This window comes from Eleginops maclovinus, chromosome 4 (genome assembly GCF_036324505.1).
Source record: "Eleginops maclovinus isolate JMC-PN-2008 ecotype Puerto Natales chromosome 4, JC_Emac_rtc_rv5, whole genome shotgun sequence".
NCBI lineage: Eukaryota > Metazoa > Chordata > Actinopteri > Perciformes > Eleginopidae > Eleginops > Eleginops maclovinus.
In genome coordinates, this window is record NC_086352.1 from 15,752,098 (window position 1) to 15,771,852 (window position 19,755).

General features: G+C 38.5%; 3 protein-coding genes across 9 annotated transcripts; 1 reads left to right on the forward strand and 2 right to left on the reverse strand.

The window, feature by feature from the left end:
• Positions 1 to 695: 695 nt before the first annotated feature.
• On the reverse strand, positions 696 to 5,896 carry LOC134863179 (transcription factor E2F5-like). Of its 6 annotated transcripts, none has more exons than XM_063881517.1 (10): positions 5,609 to 5,896; positions 3,459 to 3,633; positions 2,754 to 2,863; positions 2,506 to 2,661; positions 2,285 to 2,328; positions 1,917 to 1,981; positions 1,515 to 1,818; positions 1,188 to 1,235; positions 1,013 to 1,057; positions 696 to 927 (listed from the first exon to the last, which is right to left on the reverse strand). In XM_063881517.1, the coding sequence occupies exons 2-10, from the start codon at positions 3,627 to 3,629 to the stop codon at positions 812 to 814; spliced, it is 1,059 nt and encodes a 352-aa protein (XP_063737587.1). In that variant the 5' UTR covers positions 3,630 to 3,633; positions 5,609 to 5,896; the 3' UTR covers positions 696 to 811. The 6 variants fall into 6 exon arrangements, with proteins under 6 accessions (XP_063737587.1, XP_063737588.1, XP_063737589.1 ...); XM_063881518.1 differs by having other exon boundaries at positions 3,459 to 3,630; positions 5,609 to 5,676; XM_063881519.1 differs by having other exon boundaries at positions 5,591 to 5,619.
• On the forward strand, positions 5,679 to 10,850 carry si:ch211-122f10.4 (cathepsin A-like). Its single transcript, XM_063881509.1, has 11 exons — positions 5,679 to 5,982; positions 6,102 to 6,213; positions 6,848 to 6,985; positions 7,067 to 7,225; positions 7,950 to 8,041; positions 8,865 to 8,949; positions 9,042 to 9,194; positions 9,287 to 9,432; positions 9,758 to 9,920; positions 10,013 to 10,102; positions 10,278 to 10,850. Exons 1-11 carry the CDS (start codon positions 5,813 to 5,815, stop codon positions 10,359 to 10,361), a joined length of 1,392 nt encoding a protein of 463 aa, XP_063737579.1. The 5' UTR covers positions 5,679 to 5,812; the 3' UTR covers positions 10,362 to 10,850.
• slc38a7 (solute carrier family 38 member 7) lies at positions 10,702 to 19,363 on the reverse strand. Of its 2 annotated transcripts, none has more exons than XM_063881510.1 (12): positions 19,274 to 19,363; positions 17,582 to 18,016; positions 16,985 to 17,038; positions 15,950 to 16,094; positions 14,730 to 14,874; positions 14,520 to 14,618; positions 14,291 to 14,348; positions 14,060 to 14,174; positions 13,681 to 13,828; positions 13,026 to 13,225; positions 12,878 to 12,929; positions 10,702 to 12,516 (listed from the first exon to the last, which is right to left on the reverse strand). In XM_063881510.1, the coding sequence occupies exons 2-12, from the start codon at positions 17,834 to 17,836 to the stop codon at positions 12,414 to 12,416; spliced, it is 1,374 nt and encodes a 457-aa protein (XP_063737580.1). In that variant the 5' UTR covers positions 17,837 to 18,016; positions 19,274 to 19,363; the 3' UTR covers positions 10,702 to 12,413. The 2 variants fall into 2 exon arrangements, with proteins under 2 accessions (XP_063737580.1, XP_063737581.1); XM_063881511.1 differs by having other exon boundaries at positions 17,582 to 17,982; positions 19,274 to 19,359.
• Positions 19,364 to 19,755: the final 392 nt, after the last annotated feature.

Genomic DNA, 19,755 nt, shown 5'->3' on the forward strand with positions numbered 1-19,755 from the left:
TTCCCTCCAGGAGAGGGCGAGCTGCAACTGCACTGACCCTGCAGTGGAGCCAAACCTTAATACAGTGTATGAGCAAAACATAAACACCACACTATTTTGAAAGCAACAGTGGCGTAGAAACTAAGTACATTTACTTTTAGTGTACTTTTGTAAAATGTTGGGGGACGTGTTCCTACTTTGTATTTCAACCTTCTACAATTCAGAGGTATAAAGTGTCATTTTACTAGACTTCATTTATGTAATATCTTTAGTTTGTAGATTGTGTGAAATATTATCAACACTTAATTAAGATTTTAGTTACATATGGAGTAAAATCCACAAGCTACCCTATAATCAAAACATGTACATTACACTGAAATGTGCCATTCTGCATAATTACTACTTTTAATATTCATACACTTTGGTACTTCTACTTTCTAAGTACTTCTTCCACCTCTGGACAGCAATAAACACAAAACTCAGAAACACTAGGAATCAACTGGTGTGATTGGAATGCTTGGTTTGAGTCCAACTTTTTGACCCAGCTTCCAATGGAAATATAAATACATCAAATCACCCTAAAAAATGTGACTTATAAGAGCTGAACACTTATTTGACTTAAGGCTTTAATGTACTTTGATGATCCCCAGAGGAGAGATACTCATTTTGTTTGTGTTGGACAATGTTGTTAATAAAGTAAATGAATGAGGTCGATACAATATTCAAAATATGTTTATTATTTGTCAAAATCCAAATAACAATTTAAAAAAAGAAACCTATGTACATTTTCAAAATGAAATGTTTACTTAATCCTTAACACAGGAGTTCATGGTCAAACATTGAGCACAGGGACGTCAAAGAGATCACAGAGGCCTTCCCTCTCATCCAGTTTGTAAGCATATTCATTTCCAGATGGGGGCGGAGATTGATGGAGCAGCGGGGAAAAAACTGAAGAGCCGAGGCAAATGTGATTAATACAAATATACTAAAAATATGGGATTTATATGACAAAAAGAAAGAAAAGTGCACTTACCTTCTGAGGCCATAAGCTCTCTGATCAGTTCTGCGCCGATTGCTTCTATAAAATGAGGAAAGACATATTTAGTTCATACATTCTTACATTAAACAGTCAATTACACTTGCATTAGAATATAACGATTATAAACTTACAAACATATTAATTACAACAAAATACAAAGCGGCCCTACCTTTGGTTGGGTTTATTAGGTCCCGCAGTTCTTTTGATAAATCTTGCACTGGAAAAAAGGTTTTTAAAAACATAAATCCAATAGCCCTTAGAACTGAATCTCTGTCTTGAGAAATAATCGATAACCATCACAGAGAAAGACACCAACATTTGATTTAAGAGTGATCTGGCACAGGTCAAGTAACAATGTAATTTAAAGTTTCCATTTGAACCAAAACGCACTTCAGAAATTGTTGTGTAGAAAAAGAAAGCACTCAAATATGTACTTTGAGAAACTCTTGAGGTGATTTTCAAAACATTTTATAGAAAAAAACACTTGAATACTCACATTGAGATGCACCAGTTCTGTTTGGCTGAGTGTTTAAACATGAAGATGACAGAAGGTGTTGTATCTTCTCTGTGGTTGCCCTGCTAAATCTGGTATTAGCTGAAGCCTGACGCGGTTTGATAGTGCTTCCTGTATCAGCGTAAGTGGACATAGCTAATTTTGCACTCTGTAAAAGTTCTTCAGGCGGCGGGACTGGCAGTACGACAGGAGCAGAGCTGACAGAGAGTTTGTTGAGAAGTACGACATCTATCGGCCCATTGATGCTCTTCAGATGAACCTGGTACTTTGCTGGGCTGTTCTGGACCTGAAAAATGAAAGTAGGCAAATACTTAATTGTAGAATGTACATTTAAAAAAGCCAAGAAGAAGAATCTACAGAAAAATCCAGTAATGCAGGACTTACAGCTTTGGGAATGGGAACATCTAGCTGTGTGCCTAATGGTGCTTGTACGGCCAAAAGAGTATTACCTGAGGACAGAAGAGAATGAAAATCCTTTCAAATGACAATCATTTAGTCTGGTCATTACATATCAAAATTAAAAATAAATGTGCGCTTTTTTGTCTCAATACTGAACAAACCACAAAAGATGTTGTGGCAACACATCATAAACATTACAGCAGTGTTTGTCAAGCTGCTTTGATATCAGTCCAACTAGAAAAATACACAGAATTTGAAAAATATCAACTGATTTTGAGCTGCAACATACTCTGATAAATCATCCATAATAAAAATACCCATTTCAAAAATCAATTACAGTAACTGTAACTTACCACTGAAGCAGTTGCAGAGATCTTCATGATTCACATAGGTCAAAGTTGATTTGAGTCAAGGTTTACATTTAAATATAATATTATATCCGCTAAAATGGCTGTCAGACATCTCGTTTTTTGTTCAAATGTTATTGTTGAAGCAGAAATACTGTAACATTTCCAACATGACATACATTCCTACTTTATTTGCAGTTACTTTGTAAAAAAACTAAACAGGATATTCGCTGCAGTCCTCTCTTGTGTTCCTGGCGCTCTGTTCAACCCAGTGCTTCTGCTGGTCCAACATGGATTCCATAATTTCCAAATCCTCCAGCTCAGATTTCAACTTGAATAGCCTGTTGCCAAACAGTTCTTCATTTTCTCCTGTAATGGTACCCCTATTTGAGAAAAAAAGCATACGTTTCATATTTTCCCTCACTATTTATATACAGATCCAAAGCATGCACACAATTTAGAGTTAAAGACTCACTTCCACTTGACAATGCTCCTGGAGATTTTTACAATTAGACCAACACCCTCCAGCACATTTGTGATGTCGTAGATTCGCCTTTTTTGACCGACAGCCAAGATTTTGATTGCCTGAAAGAACACAAACAAATCAAATTTACCCTCCTGAATCTTTTCCTATGAGATGTTTTGTTTCACAGATTTTGTTTGTGGATTACCTGAACTATGCATTATGTGTTGAACTTTTTTTAGTAGCCTATACATTTTAAGAACCTTATTATGGACACTACAAGTGTTTTATAAATACATGATAAAAAACAACTAAACGCGTTGCAGGTCCTCGTTCAAAGATGTATTGTGTTCCAATTTTATTTATACAACGATGTCCATTTAAAATAAATGTAATCAAACGAGTGAAAATCGTGTGTTCCTATGGAGGGTTGAAAGTCTTAGGTTCCTTAAAAAAGCTTGATAGAGAAAAACCCTATTTTCAATCAATTACACATTTGGTGGAAGTAGACAGAAACAATGACATCTTTAACGTTACACAAAGTATCCCATAATATAATTGCAAAAAGGCCTGGTTTCCAAGTACCCATTGTAATCAATTACATACATGGATGTAAGATAAAAAAATGTTTAGTGTTCTGTGGGTAAGACCCACTTAAGTCATTTAATTCATTGTTTAAAGTAACGGATGTTTGTATTATTGTCTCTGTTCCCTTACATGTCTGAGGTCCAGTTCACCACCCTTAGCTTCTTGTAACAATCTGACAAACTTTGTGGCGAGCATATGAAGGCTCCTCAGACGCCTATTGTATTTAGGGTTTATTTCTGGTGTTGCTGTCTCTACATCGGGACCATGGTCTGGACTGGGTGGGCTGCCCTGAGTTTCCATTCTGCTGAACGGGAGAGAACAACAAATAAACAAACAACAATCAATAATCAGCCCACTTCACACAGCTGGATACTATATTTAGAACGAAATTAAATCTTGTCAGTGTTTCCTGTATGACCAATCATTTGTGGTTTTATAATGATTTAACATTTGGTGAAGAAAAACTTTCCCTAACTTTTCGCCAGATGTATTATGAAAGGGTTTCACCGGAAACACTAAGTTATGGGTTGTGTACCTGTTTTTCACTGTAAACAGTGTTTCATTTGTTGTATACATGTTTAAGTTCTTCGAAGGAGCGCTAATACATGCATTCAAACATATATTATAGTTTCAATATAACATCAGCGCTTATCTCGAAAGTTAGGACAGTTAAACAGTTGTACCTGGGTTGTTTCTGGATCAGAGGTAACGGTACACAGAGCTGCTGCCGACGCTACTAAGCTAACGTGAGTCCAGAGGACGACAACCGATAGTACTTCATTTAAGATTCAAAACAAACCAGGCAGGTAGAGGTACCCTCAGTTTGAAGCCAATCTGAAGCCAATGTAAATGATAATGTCCGACCTCTACTGACAATCAACCCCAACAGTCCCAATGTTGTGAAGTTCGGCGCGAATTTCTTTCCCGGTGCTAGCAGAGGGGTGGGGGGGATATATACCTGGCCTGCCTTCACAATAAAAGCCCACATATTCGCCAGACCAAAATTCAATTGAATTCAATTGGTTTGTGTTTATATAAAGATTTAAATCGGATGCGATAAAGATACTTTTTCTTTATTAACGTAGCCTTTTTTAGACCTGATTTTTGATTTAATGTATTTAAATGTAAGTTGCTGCTGCTTTATTTTATTGTGTAACGAAATATGATCTAAAAATCTATACAAATTCATAACTTCATTTTCTAATTGAGTCAAGCTACTTTCACAATTGCTGAATTTACCAAAACCAAGCATTTAATGCAATAGATTTTTTTTAAATCAAAACACTGTATATACCATATAGCCATGTATAGGTCCACATACTGTTCATAATCATACAGGTCACGTATATCCATCCAGTATTTATTTATTTGGGCCATTTGTATAGTTTACAAAAGTTACAGTTTAGTTACAGAGACATTTTATCATATGTTTTCCATACCTAAAATACAGAACCCTGAACTATACTAGAAAAATAATTAACAAAATGCATAATATTTCTCAGAGGTATGTTATTTTTCTCTTACAGTTTCCACCTGAGGTTTGTCCCCAAAAGATGTTGGTAAGGGAGCGATACTCAGCTGGTAATCAATATGGACTGATAATGCACCTTCATTCTTTTAATAATCTGACATCTGTTTTAACCTACTTACTATTACATGTTCAATTGTAGTAAGGTAGTAATCCTGATGGGAACATATCAATGTATTAAGAAACACTGCCCTCCTAATAGAAACAAAAAACAAAAAGGGGGCTTACAAAATATGTACTTTATGCATCAGTAGGCTTATATCTTCATTTTAATGAGAATGTTTCTGTATTTGCTTTGCCTTTGTTTAATAACCCGTTTTGTTAGCCTTTTGTGTTGCTTTAGTTTCAGTATGTTCCTAATTGTCCTGTAAATATGCTGAATAAAATACTTTGTTAGTGCCTATTTTCCTTCTCATTCTCATCTATATATATACATAAATGTATTTCACTTTATTAAATGAAATAACAGTAGTTCAAATACAAAATCTAGAATGAAAAAAAAAGTTTTATCTCAATATTTAAGCAGCCCTATCCAATCATGTATTTAATAAATCAAAACAAGGCAAACATCAAACATATGCACATATGTCAAAAGTGTGAATATTGATTTGATATAAAATCTGATGAAAGTTGTTCTGATAGACACTTGCAGAATGCACGTATGCAACAGATGCTTAATATAGCCTTTTGCACACAGGACTTAATAACAAGCTCATGATATAACTCAACAAACCTGCTTCATAAAACACACCTGTTTCTCCTGTGTTGTTGAGTACTTCCGTATAGTCAGGCGCTAGTCACGTGACGCACTGCAGTCATATGACGTTCCGGTTTATCCAGTTTACACAGAGCATCCGCTGATGAAAACGGTGGAGGGAGTCACTGCTGCAAAGAAACTCGTCTTGTTTGTGTAGTTCTGTCTTAGTTTTGTGTTGGAAGTGAGTGGCATTCAGTTATGTGGTCTGGCGCTTTGTTGGTGTGTTTGCTGGCCGTGTTTCATCTCTGCTGCCGGGCTCAGTACGCTCCTGATGAGGTGAAGGAGCTGCCGGGGAGGAAGTTCAAACCCAACTATCGCCAGTGGTCGGGACACCTCCAGGCACGGCCCGGGGTGTTTCTCCACTATTGGTGAGAAACAGCACGCTAAAAGAACCTGCTCCTCCTCGGTTTAGCGCCATGTGTGATGGTATGTGACCTCTCACTGTGTTGTGTGCAGTATTTAAGCTTACCCTGCTGGTCCCCTGCAGGTTTGTCACTTCTCAGAGGGACCCAGTCAAAGACCCCCTGGTGCTCTGGCTGAATGGAGGCCCAGGCTGCAGCTCACTGGACGGATTCCTGTCAGAGAATGGACCCTTCCATGTAAGCATGCTAACTATATGTACATGTATACTGGATACACTATAGATTTTGTGGGCATGGTTCGTACGAAAGGCAGAACTGTATCTTTGGCTTGTATGTGCAAAAGCAACTATAATCGGGAACCATTAAACACGTTTAATAAAAAAAACGTAAGGCTACTCTTATAAAAGCAGAACCAGGGACTTGATGGTGAGGGCCATAATCAGATTTAAAACAGGATCCTTACTGTTTAAGAAATGAATATTGCAACAACAAAAGGTTTTTCTTTGCACAGGATACTCTGTACCTAATACGCCCTGAATCAGAAATACTTTACTCTTCCAAAACGGGGAAATTTGAAGGCAGAAGCTGAGAGTTTATCCATTTTAGTATGGAGAGATTGCTTACTATTTGATAGATGATATTGTATCGTTGATTACTTGTCTTTTCACAAACTATAGCACAATGAGGTTATGATCAATAATCACTGGCAATGTGGATATGATGAACAGCTAAGACGGGATGGTGAATTCAGAAAATGACATCTCCTTACTGTGATGTAGCCTTTAAAACGAGGCGAATCGTGGGGATTTTATTGTTAAATATATTGCCGGATAAGCAAAGTGACATATTGGCATTGTTGACTTCCCTTAAGGTTGAAGATGATGGCGCCACACTGTATGAGAACCCATCCAGCTGGAACAAGATTGCCAATGTGCTGTATCTTGAGTCTCCTGCAGGAGTGGGATATTCTTACTCGGATAACAAGAAGTATGCAACTGATGATGATCAGGTGAGTTCAGTGACTGACTGGCGTGTCGTGAAACTAAAGTGACTCTTTGAAACAGCCTTTCATTTTCATTTGTTTTCTTAGGTGTCCGATGATAATTACAGAGCATTGCAGAGTTTCTTCTCCAAGTTTCCCAGTTTCACAAAAAATGAGTTCTTCATCTTTGGGGAAAGTTACGGTGGAATTTATGCACCAACTCTTAGCCTGCGCGTGGCTACTGGAGCGGCCAAAATCAACTTCAAGGTGAGATGCTTCACGCTAAAAGAAATGTATATTAATTGAAGTAGCTACATTTTTCTTTTTAATATTTAAATGTTGTTAGGGAACTTTTGGCTTAGGTAGTTAAACTTTGACACAGTTCATAAATTTCTCCTTCACTGTGTATTTTCCCATGGCATGGGCTAGCGGCCTTGGGGTGCTGTTATCTCCATTAAGGAGGGGCAGCCCGGGCACCTTGGAGTTGCCAGTCTATGACCAAGCACAAACTGCGATGATAATAGTTTATTGTTCAGGGATGTCTAGAAGCCCATCTCTTCTGGAACGTAGGTTCACTGGCGCACATTCTTTTCGATGGACGACAAATTTAGGTAGATTCAGGGTCCATATTTGTTGAGTCTCGCTGATGATAAATGTTGATTTTTATAAAGCGGTTAAAACCTCAAGTAACAGAAGAGTTCTTCAGAATTGGTCGGGCAATCGCTGTGTCAACTCGTGGCTGCAGCAAATGTCTTGTCAATCCTCCGGCCTACCTTGCTACCTGTACTCTAAGTATAGATCCAAGTTCTTTTTCATCACTGATCTAAACATCTCTTTAGCCTCTTTTTTTTTACTAAACTGGAATATCAACCACCAAAATGCAGTTTCATGATCGTAGACATTTTTATTTTGTGGAATTCAGAAAGTAATTGCGCACTAAAGCGGACATGTATTTTAACTACGAACATAAATCTCATATTTTGTCTTTCAGGGCTTTTCAGTGGGAAATGGTCTCAGCAGCTTTGCTCTTAATGACCAAACTTTGATCTACTTTGGTTACTACCACGGCCTCTTTGGAGAAGAGTAAGTGAAAAACAGACGTGCTCTGAAACTACTTCGTAGGATTTTATTTGTTTCCCTGTATAATTCAGCATCAATACACACTACATTCTGAACATACTTTTTTTTTTAAATGACTAAACATTCGAAACAAATATGAGGTTAAAAAACGGAACTGAAAGAAGTCATTTTCACAAGTCAGATTAAACGTGTGACTTGTAATTGTAAATGACTTGTCCAGTCAAAATTACATTTTATATAAATTGTATTAAGCGTTGAAATCAATTTCAGTATTTTTAATGGCTTTAACTTTTACATAATATGATTTTGGAACTCTTTAACTACCACCCAAGAGATCTTATCACCTGCCATTTTATTGCAACCCTGACCTGCTTATTGCAAAATAGCGCTACCTGCTGGGATGTCAAGTGTGTTAACATCTCTGGCGCAATAGCAGAAGAGTTTAAGGAAATTCATTGTCTTTTTTCTGATAGGGATGCATTGTGTAGATTTAAAATAAAAATCCTAGTTTATTCTTTAACAACTATATTTATTTAGAATATTTTGTTCTGCCTATTAGTTTTATGCCTTTTTTTTCTGAAAAGAAGCTTTTATATCTGTATTAGTTTAATTGAACGTAATTATTTTTAATAAACACCATAACATTAACCTTTGGGTTTTCTGCCCAAGAAATCTTGTATCAGACATTTTTCACCATTGTCTGTGGTTAAACAGACAATGTGTTTTTTTTCTGTTACTGAAACACAGAGAACATCATGCCACTGTTTGACAAGTTTTGAATTCATCACGTGGTTGATGTTGTTGTAAAGCTGTGTTTTATGGGCAGTTTGTGGCGTGATCTGAACATGAATTGCTGTGACAAAGGGAGCTGCAACTTCTACAACTCCAGTTCAGAGACCTGCAAGATAATGGTACTTGTGCACATCTGATAACTATAAAGATGGGAATTTCTTGTGCTACTAAATGGCTCGTAAAGATTTACATTTTCAATGTTTCCTTTCAGGTGGATGTGGCCTTTAGAATTGTATATGGTAGTGGGCTTAATCAGTACGGCCTTTACTTGGATTGTGAGGGTGGCAGAAGATCCCACAAAGGCTACGAGAGGACCATGAGTCAGCTGTTTAAGAACTACAGGAAAGGCCCACACACCCACAAGGTGAATGCTGCCTCTGCGTACACCTGTCTTTCAAAAAGTTTGTTTTCTTACAGCAGTCATAGTACAAAAATAAATATCTATTTTTAACAAAGTTTTCGGATGGAGTGTCGTCCATCATGTCTCTGGGTGAAGTCCCACCCTGCATTAACAGCACTGCTCAGTTGAACTGGCTGAACAGAGGCGACGTGAGGAAAGCTTTACACATCCCAGACACACTGCCACCCTGGGACCTCTGCAGGTATGCAAAGTCATTAACGGGATGTGGCCTTGTTTTCAAATAACACTAATTGGTTTGCACTTATACCACCAATGTCATCTTCATGGTGGTAAAAGATCAGTTTGTAGGATTCATGCTACGAGCATGGCTAATGTGCTACAAATGTTTTGCTTTGTTGTCTGAACGTTTTTGGACTTGCAATTGCACAAGCCAAGTTGCTTCTGTTGTTCACTCGTGTATAATTAATAGAAATGTGCCTTTTTACTAAACTGTCCTTTCTGTCTGGAATTTGGTAGAAGGTAACAAACGCATTGACGTTAATCGCAATGATCACATTTCATTTCAGTGACGAGGTCGGAGAGCAGTACACCAACCTGTACCCAACAGTGAAGGACGTCTATCTGAAGCTGCTGTCTCTGGGCCTGCGTGCTCTCGTTTACAACGGTGACACCGACATGGCCTGTAACTTCCTGGGAGACCAGTGGTTTGTGGAAGGTCTCGGCCTGAAGGTAGGACACTTTTGAAAGGGAACTGTCTGAAGCAAGAGGAACTTCAGTATGAACTGAAAAAATAAATACTCAAAGAAATGGTTTCTCCTCAGGCAACCACCGAGTACAAGATGTGGCATCATGATAATCAAGTGGCCGGTTTCTACCAACAGTACGGAAACATCACTTTCCTGACAGTCAAGGTAACCGCAGTGTGGTTTGTCTGCCATAGAAGCACGTTTGTCCAGCTTCACATTAGCGGTGGTTGCATTATGAGTGAAATATTGCTGATATGTATATGTTTTTTTGTAAAGCACTTAGAATTGCCTTGTGTTGAAAGGTGCTATATAGATACATTTGCCTTGTTCTGTGTTTCAGGGTGCAGGTCATATGGTTCCTCAGTGGGCTCCAGGGCCAGCTTTCCACATGTTCCAGTCCTTCATAACAAATGGCCCCTACTGAGTCCTGATGGAGACTGTTATGTGTAGTATACCTGCACTCATCACTTTGGGTTGCACATCATTCTCAGGGAAGAAGATTTAAAAGGGAAAATGACTTTAATTGCAATTATTCATATCAAATTTGTTAATGGACTACTTGCAGTATGTATTTGAAGAGGGACAATGTTGACAATGTTTGTTTGGCTCCACATTGGATTTGAAATTAAAGTGTCTGTTTCAAAGAGGTTTCCTATATAATGGGCATATTGTATTTCTAGTCGGCCTGTTGATCAATTCAGTTTAGGTATAAGGTGTAGGGCTGCTAAACAGTCAGCACATTGAGCAAAAAGACGAAACAGAAATTGTCTATGTCAAGATATTTATGACTGCACTGAACATGATCAAATGAAGCTATGATTCTGTGGCACTGATTGTAAAGCTGAAACTTTATCCTCTCGAAATTAAACAAAACAATGCTCCAACTGTTTGATTAAAACTGACTTCCATTGTCTGTCTGTTAAATGTTTGAACTGCCAGTGATGTGGATTGTCAGATTTCTTCACATGCCATGGTTGTAGTTTATTAGAATATCATAGGTAGCTCTGTTCAGTATTTCCATTAAAACATTCATTCAATTCAATCAACTTTCTGTATGAGAAAACAATTAGACAAGATTTCTGATTTAAATGCCTTGGAGGAAAAAAAGAAGTACACCCTCAGCCTGAAAACAGTATAACAAATCATAAGTGCACCTAACACCAGAAACTAGTCCGCAGCACCAACACTATGGAAAAACATATGACATAAAAACTGTTTCTATCCCAGCAATGACAAGACATTCAAGTTAGTGTGTGTAATGTATTTAGTCCACCAGTGACTAAGAGTAATTGCCTTAGCGGGGGGGGAATCCCTTTTTACTTCAGTGTCCCTCGTGTCCACAAACTGTTTTGCTGGGTTTCAAAAGTACAAACTTCAAGTTATCAAATCTGACTTGTATAGCATTAACATACCCAAAGTTAACTGCACTTTAAATAACTGTGCTTAATTGTAAGGAATATCATTAGCAATGAAGTCTTGAATATTTAGACAAAAGAAAGCTCACTTTGGTTTGAGGTTTACAAAAACAATACATTTTTAACAGCTTTGTCTTCAGCAACTGATTCAAGTAAATAATCACTGTGTGCCTGAGTCAATGTTTTCTGTAAGTGATGTACAAATGGATTTCTGAGTAATTGTTTGTCTACAAAGAGTTTCGGGTTTCATCGCCTGACTCGAAGACCTGCTGGCGCACACTAATGTAACTTTTCAAAACAAGGTTTCACCTCAAAGCCAATTATAAAATCATTATAGTCATTCTAATATAAGAAACAAAAAACTGAAATGCCTTCCTAAATGTATTATTTTGCATTGCCTACATTTGTTCAACTCATTTAGAGGTACTGAATGGCAAACTCAATCAAAATATATGAACTGAGCTGGCCTGCAGTTTTCATTCATGTTTGTGTCCTTTTGTGTGCAAAGTCACCTCTTACTTAAAACTTTTATTGGGGAAGAAACTTAATTCTTAATTTGTGGAAAACAGCAGCAACACTTAAGTGTGGAACTGTAGCTCTGAAAACCACAACATGTCAACATTTTGATAAGAAGACATGCAAGTTAAAATACAGAAATTGGTACAATTTCATTATTAAAATCAATTTGATTCTAAGACCCCTTTATATAAAGTCCTTCAGCTCTTGTATACAGGACAGGAATGCGTCGCCCGTACAGGGAGCCACTGAACCGCCAAAAACGGTTTCCAACCATCATAAAAACATAAAACATGCACTTTAAACTGTACATCAAATAAAAGTGTCTGAAGTCATTTGGCATCGCAGGATGTCTCTGAGTACTACCTGACTGAGTAAAGATCTGTGCAGCTTTTACTCAGTGTGGAGCAGAGATGTGAAATGCCGGAGGAATTCTTTTTTAAATGAGTGTCATGAGATGCTTCTCCATCGCAGTTCAGAAATAGCAGCACAGGACTGAGGCGCCCCCACCCCTCTGTCTTTAACACACTTTAAAACTGCTCCTCTTAGCTGACGACGTCCTGGTAGATGGAGTTTGTAGTGGTGAGGCCGAAGATAAAAGTTCCAATCGTAACCATGACAACACCGAAGACCACCATTCCATGCCAGCTGTAACAGAGAGACCAACGTTAAGAAAATAATTACACTTAGATTCAATAGGAAGTACTACTAGATGATTTACTAAGGTAAATTCAACAAATGCTTTGCCTCTAAATGCTGTTTGAATAAGCAGTCATTTTAAACAGTATATATTCTGGACCATAACCGCATCTTTAAATGACACTTCAATAATCTCTGAGAAAAAGAACTCTTTTTTTATAGTAGCAAACGGACGCTACAATGCAGCACCCCCCCAGCAACTGCAGCTACAGAACCACAAAGTCCAAATACTGAGGCCGTTTTGAAGTTAGATTCAATCACAGTCAAATGTAAAAACTGAAATACATCAAAAAATAAATCAGCCTCTCACCTTTTTGTTCGGCTGTCTGTCTCTGACAGCTTTGCTTGCATCAAACACAAACCTGTTGAGCAAAATAAAAAATGGACAACCATTATAGTGAGACTTCAAAATATCAAACAGAATGGGAAACCTTACAAGCGAAGAGTGAAAGTGTTACCTGGAAAGACAAAGATGAAGCAGGCGGCCAATCCCCCAATCAGAGAGATCACCCGACCAATATCTGGGATGAAGAGTGCAAGGGTGAGGGTGATGGTGAACCACACCAGTGTCTGCAGGATCCTCCGCCTCTGCTCACGACGCACACACAACTCCACCTGCTCGCCTTGGAAACGCAGCCAAAGCCCCTCTATGACGGCCCTGGGAGGACACATAATCACAGGAGAGAGCGTGAGGAGGTGATGCTTTAACTGCACCGTAGTGATGTGACACCAGGTACTGATCCAAAGACAAGGCTCTCTATACATTCTGTCCATCTTTTTGCCAGCAACTTTCTACTTTTACTTCAGTACATCTCCTAAGCAAATATAAGGTTTACCGTGCTACATTCTTTGCTTTAGTAAGTTAGTTTCAGGATTCAGATAAATACAAATGATTCAATTCAGAACATAAACTCACCTGCAACATGAAAGTTACCTGCAGGCCTAACTAAGGCATCAATAATTATAATCAGCAAGTTAGCTGGAGGACTACTTTTGGTACTTTTAGTATGTCATACTTTGTGATTTTAAACAGTAAAAACTAGAACACATTTGAATAACAACTTGTCATCTTACAATCTTGACATTCAGTATGCTGGATATGCTGGGTCTTACCTGCCACAGAAGTGTAAAATGGGGTAGGAAGTGATGACGCAGATGACAATAAAAGCTCTTGCGATGGCCACAGCAATATCGTCTGAAGGATACGACATCAACACATCCTGACTGACGTTGGAGCCAAACGTCAGGAAGCCACAGACACCTGAACAAACACAACAAGTGTTTATTAAATACCGGCTAAATGTGAATTCAAACTACATTAAGATTTGTCACATGTTGGAGAGACTTTATTTAAGGATCCGTCTGTTTCAAAGTGTAACTCTTTTAAATAGGCATTTCATTGTAATGAATAATTTACCGTGACTGAATAATGTAATCAAAATAATATCATTACAATACTTGTTTGTGTGATAATTGCACAAATTGACAATACCTGTTCCCGTGTAGACGAAGAGGCAGATTATCATGCTAAGAGTGACCACGACTCCCCACGGTTTGATCGCCTTCTTGCTCATGCTGTTGAACACCGGCACACAGCTGACGTGGCACTAAAGAGAGACAAAGAGGATGAAGATGAGACCAAAATAATTATACTTTTTCAGACCCTCTTTGAAAGACAGACATTTAGTTTTAAGATTTAAAATGAAAGCAAATGAAGGTATACCTGGAAGCCAAAGCATATGGTGGGCATTGCATTGAATACTGCAGTCCAGGAAGAAGAACTGTAACAAACACAACAATTTAGCAACTCAAGCAAAGCATGAAGACGAGGATGACGATGTTTCTTGTTGAATGGAGAAGGTGGACAGTGGTAAAACGATTAGTAAAAAATTCTGAAAAAGCTGTTAGCTGCATAGAACAAGCGCAGCGTGATGAAGTGTGTGAGCGCTCACCTGGTGGGAACGTGGACTGGAATCTCCGATTTATCCGGCCAGATGTACTTGATGATGACCACGATGGTCACATACCAGGTCCCCATTACACTCAGCGCACTACGATGAAGAGCAATAACTCAGACGGGATTATCGTGCAGGGGAAAGGTAAGAAAACATTACCATACTCTAATCCTTGGTGAGAAAAAAAAGAGAGACAACGTTTCGTACCTGGCATACTTCTGAAAGCCAATCTCTTTGGGGATGGAGAGAGGGAGAATAATGAGGACTGCAGTAACAGAGATGGTGAATTTACGATCCGTGTACCAGGCGCCACTGACGGAGCCATCTTTGTCGTGAACCACTGCAGCCACCACTGCAACAAAAAACAGGACTTATGTTAGACTTAAGAGCGACAGAAACAGACAGCAAGTGCAGGATTACAGTGCAGGTACGCAATCGGACTTGGAACAGAATTTGTCCCCATTCAGTGTGTATGGGTGGGCGACTGATTGCTTCACAAAGCATGCTGGGATACCTGCATGTAGGACAAGCTGGCGAGATGGCGTGACAATTTCAAAAATTCAGGGCCTCAAAAACAGGGCCTCATGAAGACAGCAAAACATGTTACAGAAGCAGTGACTTTCTTTACAGCTCTGTCCCACTAGGAACGTAAAGAGAGTCTGGTGATAACTGTAACCTGATTCATAATCTATCAATATAAACAAATATTTTCCCTCAGTGTTTGTTTTCATTACATTGATAGTGGTGAGCTGAATTCAGAGCAGGGCTCAGTCAACTGCATTCAATCTGCTCCTTGAGCCGCATACATTCTTAACAGATTTTTTTCCACTCATCGTATTTTATAGTAACTTAAATACAACTCTTTTGTAGTGTACATTTGATTTATTTTAAGGGGATTTTGTTGCATACAGTGACGCTGCACTGTGGAGATTGCCTCAGTGGATTTAACTGTAGATTGAAGTGCATGTGGAAGAAATTTAGCCAAGTGGATAATTAAAGTCACAACCACTCCATTAATACTTTAATGAAAAAGGAGGGGGAAGGTCACAGGTTCTTTTAAGAAAACAGGCAAGAGTAGGATTTATTCACTGTCAGCGTCTTAGTGCAAGGAAGTCTAGGAGAGGGTCACATTTTCTGAGAGGAAAAAGCTGAGTAGTGTCATCCTTCATGCTCTTTGCCCTCTTCAATGATGGCACAGATGCACACTAATACTACTTGACATCTTTCTTTTTTCCGACACAGAGGTCAGCTAAAAGTAGGTAAAAGTGCTTGTGACTGTAGGTCAGTGAGTTATTACATTAAGAGAAGGCTTAGCTCAGAATAATGGCATCTTTAATTGTTAGAAGTTAAAAGATCAAAGATTGTCTGATAAAATGAGACAGAAATATGGTGGCAGGGATTCAGTTCATCAGTGTAATTATACTTACAGCGATCCAGCTGGTCTCCAATGACAATAAAGAAAGCGATGCAAGTCCCAAAGGTGTAGATGGCAATGGCTACTTCACATAGGATCCCTGTGACTTTCCCACAAGTGGCTCGGACAACCTCCTGATAGGTGCTTTCGTTACTAACCTGAAGAAAACAGACAGATCTTTAAGCAGTGGCCCCATAAATGCATAGCTTTTTAGTCACTGTCCTGTTTACTTGACCATCTTGAGATGAGGATGATACATCAAGGCATTGAGGGGAAGCACCTGCTGAACCAACAATGTTTAGGCAAGCTGGGGCTTTAATGTCAAGAAACTATTCCCCAGTGATGTTTAATTGAGATACTTCTTCATGTGCCCACGGTAGCTTTGTTTCTTCTTTGCTTCCTTCCTAATACATACAGTTGTAACACAGCATGAGTGAAGTACGAAGCAACAGTCAAAAGTGTGCCAATTATAAAAAGGAATAGCAGTTACTGGGTTTTTTTTCCCACTGCATTTTCCATTTTATATGATATTCCCAGTACATTCCTACAAGATAGCCTGCAGCAGGAGGCTCACAGCTGACTTTAACAACCTTCCATTTAAGGCATGGTTATAAAGAAGGTTATGGTTTTAGGCTGCTGAGTACAGTCAGTCATACTCATAACATCAGCATTTGTAATGGTGGCACATGCTTTAAAACAAAGTTCATTGTGCTGCTCAAAGTACTGTTGTTTGTACTTTAAAGCTAAATTCAGCAGGAGTATCTTGGTCAGACTTTATTTAACTGACTTAAATTTGGCTAGTCTTTTTGCTCCTTTGCTTTTTAACATGCAAGCAAAAATCTGAGCCAACAGGAAGTGAAAGTCTGGGATGTTGCGCAATGCACTTCCTCCGATCAGGAATACGATCACAGAACATAATTATTACACAAGGCTACTATAAGAAAGAAAAACATGTGAATGAAAAGTATTCATAGTAAGGGTGGTTTGAGAAGATGAAAGTAGTGGAGAGTTTGAAATTAAAATCTGGCAGTATTGAACTGACAATTACCTGGCAGCAGTAGCCCAGGATCACCAATCCACTGATTATGAAGATCAGCATAAACTGAAAAAAAGAAAGAGGAAGGAAAACGTTATGGTTCAGTGTTATTGCCTATAGGCAGTTCTACGTTGGACACAAGAAAGCAAAAAGGACATCCGGTCTGAGTTAGCGGTTATCAGCCCTAATTTGGTTGTAAACTAGTTTTTAAACGCTGTGTGCCAGAACTAAAGCTGCTAATAGGTCGATTAATCGATTTATCAATGGGTCTTTAACAGCAGGTCTGCTAGGGGACAGCCAAATCATTTAAAATAAATAAATGATTTCTTAAAATAAGTACAAATCCAACATTTCCATTTCATTAATGCATTAAGTGTGCTAGCTGGCCTATGTCAAAATCCAATGGATTCACTAAAATACTATCCATTGGAAAATTAATGGCTATGTATTATGATTTAATAGCACTATATATGGCAACTTGTGATTAAAGGCTCATGAAATATTTTATTTGTCTCTGTTTTACACAGTAAATTGATTAGAGAATTATAGGTTGCCTCAGGGTCTGTGTTTAGGAACACAGTATTACACAGGCCACTGGGATCTCCTCACCATTTGGAGCATAACTCCTGCAGTCACGCCTCCTGCCATATTGAAGGCTGCAGGGAAATTTAGTAGACCTGCTCCCAGAGCTGCGTTCACTACGATGAAGACCGCTGCCCAGGACGACACACCTCCGCCCCCTCTGTTATCCGTCTCGAGATGCCGGACAGATTCCACGCTGGGGCTCTGCAGGAGCCAGGCTCGTTCTCCAGAGTCATGACTCCCAACACCGGCCCAGTCCTCAACATCTGTGTTGATCGCCATGAATTAACAGACTGTAGCTCGACCTGCCAGGCCTTACACTCCCCAGGAAACTAGTCTCCACCTCTCTCGATCCCAGTGGAGGAAGTGTTGGTGACCGATATCATAAGTCCCACCACAGTCAGGAGGCAGTTTCTCTAGTCTTTCACCTGTATTAGTATGATGATGGAATCATTTAGTTATCTGCAATGAGATAGTATTACATTTAGAGATACAGGCATTAGCAAAAGAACTTAAAATGCACAGGGCAGTTATCATATCAACATGTAGGTTTAGGTGAATAAGAACTTTGTCTTAGTGTTATTATGAATAAATGTCAAGCTCTGTATTTTTGGAAGAAACATCTGTTCCCAAGCAATGTAACCGTTTTCCTCATGAAAAACTGTTGGCTATTTCTTTATAGTCCTTAAAAGTCGCTCGTTAAAAATGTTGAGATCTTTGGTTCCATCCCTTTGGAGCTTTTCAGCACTACTGCTAAGTTTTGATGAGTCATTTCATTAAGCTTATCTCCTGCTAACAAACAAGGAAGAACATACTCAGGACAAGAGCATGGGGGGATAACACATCTTTGTAGAGTTTAAGAAATCTAACAAGGCTTTTCATAAAAAGCCAAACTAGATAAAAGTGAATTAGGGTTTGTTTTTTGTTTTGTTTTGAGGAGTCTTGCATATAATGTATGCCATTGTTTACTTCACATTTTAGGTTATTTTCCTTAACTTTAAATTTAAACATTTGGGAACACTCTACTCCCACTCTACTACATCTCAGATTAAGCTATTTTTTAACTGTAGTCCATTAATTTGAAAACTTAAATCACGTGTCACTTTAAGGATTCAGATTCTTCCAAAATATGAAATCACAAGCTGCTCAACAAACAATAAAGTCATCAAAACGAGCAACACCTTTAGGAGCTGTAAAACATCTGAATACTTCTTTCACGTTTGACTGTATTGAGTTAAATGCCCTGTGATGATACAGATACATCCAAAACACTGCCATTTGTGAGATTGATGGGGTGGATCTCCCATTAAATCACTCAATAACTAAAGCAATGTGTACAGAAACTGCTGGATAGTAAATCAAACTAACATTACTGAAAACCAGAGAGGCTGCTGATGATGTCCAGCTGACCTCAATTGAATTTACTGCTAGCTTAGCTTCTCCTTCAGCAGCCGAAACTGGTCCTTTTAATATGGTTAGATTATGCTTCTCTTTTCAATAAGGTAACAATAACATCTGTCAACGCAGTCAACACCTTTGTAATTCACGTACCACAATAGCTAGCTAGCGTTACACCTAGCTGAATAAAACAACTGTAAGTATTATTTTTATCAAACAGTTCTACCTATTTAAACATCTATACATCATTTACAATCGCTGTTATTCCCTCGCTGTTTAGTAAAGTGTATAAGATAAAAAGCTGATAATGAGGAACAATACCTGAGTGTGAAGCAGCCTCCCGGTGACTGAGCGTCTGACTGTTTTGCTGCCAGTACTAGAAGAGGAACACGTGACACCACATCACCTGACTGGAATCCTGGGTCGTGACGGTAGGAGTTGTGGGTATTGTAGTTTTCTTTAGATTTACGACTCTTTTTCCGTTTTAAGAAATAAAAACGCGAAAGTATATGAACATAACTTCTCCTATGGAGTTTTAACGCATCTAGTTAAATGTTAAATAACCCAATGCTACCATTTTATCAAAGCATTGTGGGATAGAGCTAGATTAACCACATAGTTAGCCTATCAAACATTGTTTTTCCCCCTTCTCTTTAGCCATTAAAGACATCTAAATCATAGGATATCATCCAATCTAAACAGTAAAATAAAATAAAATTCTAATTTTATATGGGATACACATTTATGGTATAAGCATTGTTCTAAACACCATAAATATGCAGGGGTCACAATAGGATTGCAGT

Coding starts and splice junctions, on each gene's coding strand:
- si:ch211-122f10.4 (XM_063881509.1), top strand. CDS start 5,813: ATGTGGTCTGGCGCTTTGTTGGTGTGTTTGCTGGCCGTGTTTCATCTC. Junction 6,214..6,847: donor CAGAGAATGGACCCTTCCAT/GTAAGCATGCTA, acceptor ACTTCCCTTAAG/GTTGAAGATGATGGCGCCAC. Junction 6,986..7,066: donor ATGCAACTGATGATGATCAG/GTGAGTTCAGTG, acceptor TTGTTTTCTTAG/GTGTCCGATGATAATTACAG.
- LOC134863179 (XM_063881517.1), bottom strand. CDS start 3,629: ATGGAAACTCAGGGCAGCCCACCCAGTCCAGACCATGGTCCCGATGTA. Junction 2,662..2,753: donor AGGAGCATTGTCAAGTGGAA/GTGAGTCTTTAA, acceptor TTTCTCAAATAG/GGGTACCATTACAGGAGAAA. Junction 1,058..1,187: donor CCTAATAAACCCAACCAAAG/GTAGGGCCGCTT, acceptor CTCATTTTATAG/AAGCAATCGGCGCAGAACTG.
- slc38a7 (XM_063881510.1), bottom strand. CDS start 17,836: ATGGCGATCAACACAGATGTTGAGGACTGGGCCGGTGTTGGGAGTCAT. Junction 14,875..15,949: donor TGGAGACCAGCTGGATCGCT/GTAAGTATAATT, acceptor TTTTTGTTGCAG/TGGTGGCTGCAGTGGTTCAC. Junction 12,517..12,877: donor ACAGACAGCCGAACAAAAAG/GTGAGAGGCTGA, acceptor TCTCTGTTACAG/CTGGCATGGAATGGTGGTCT.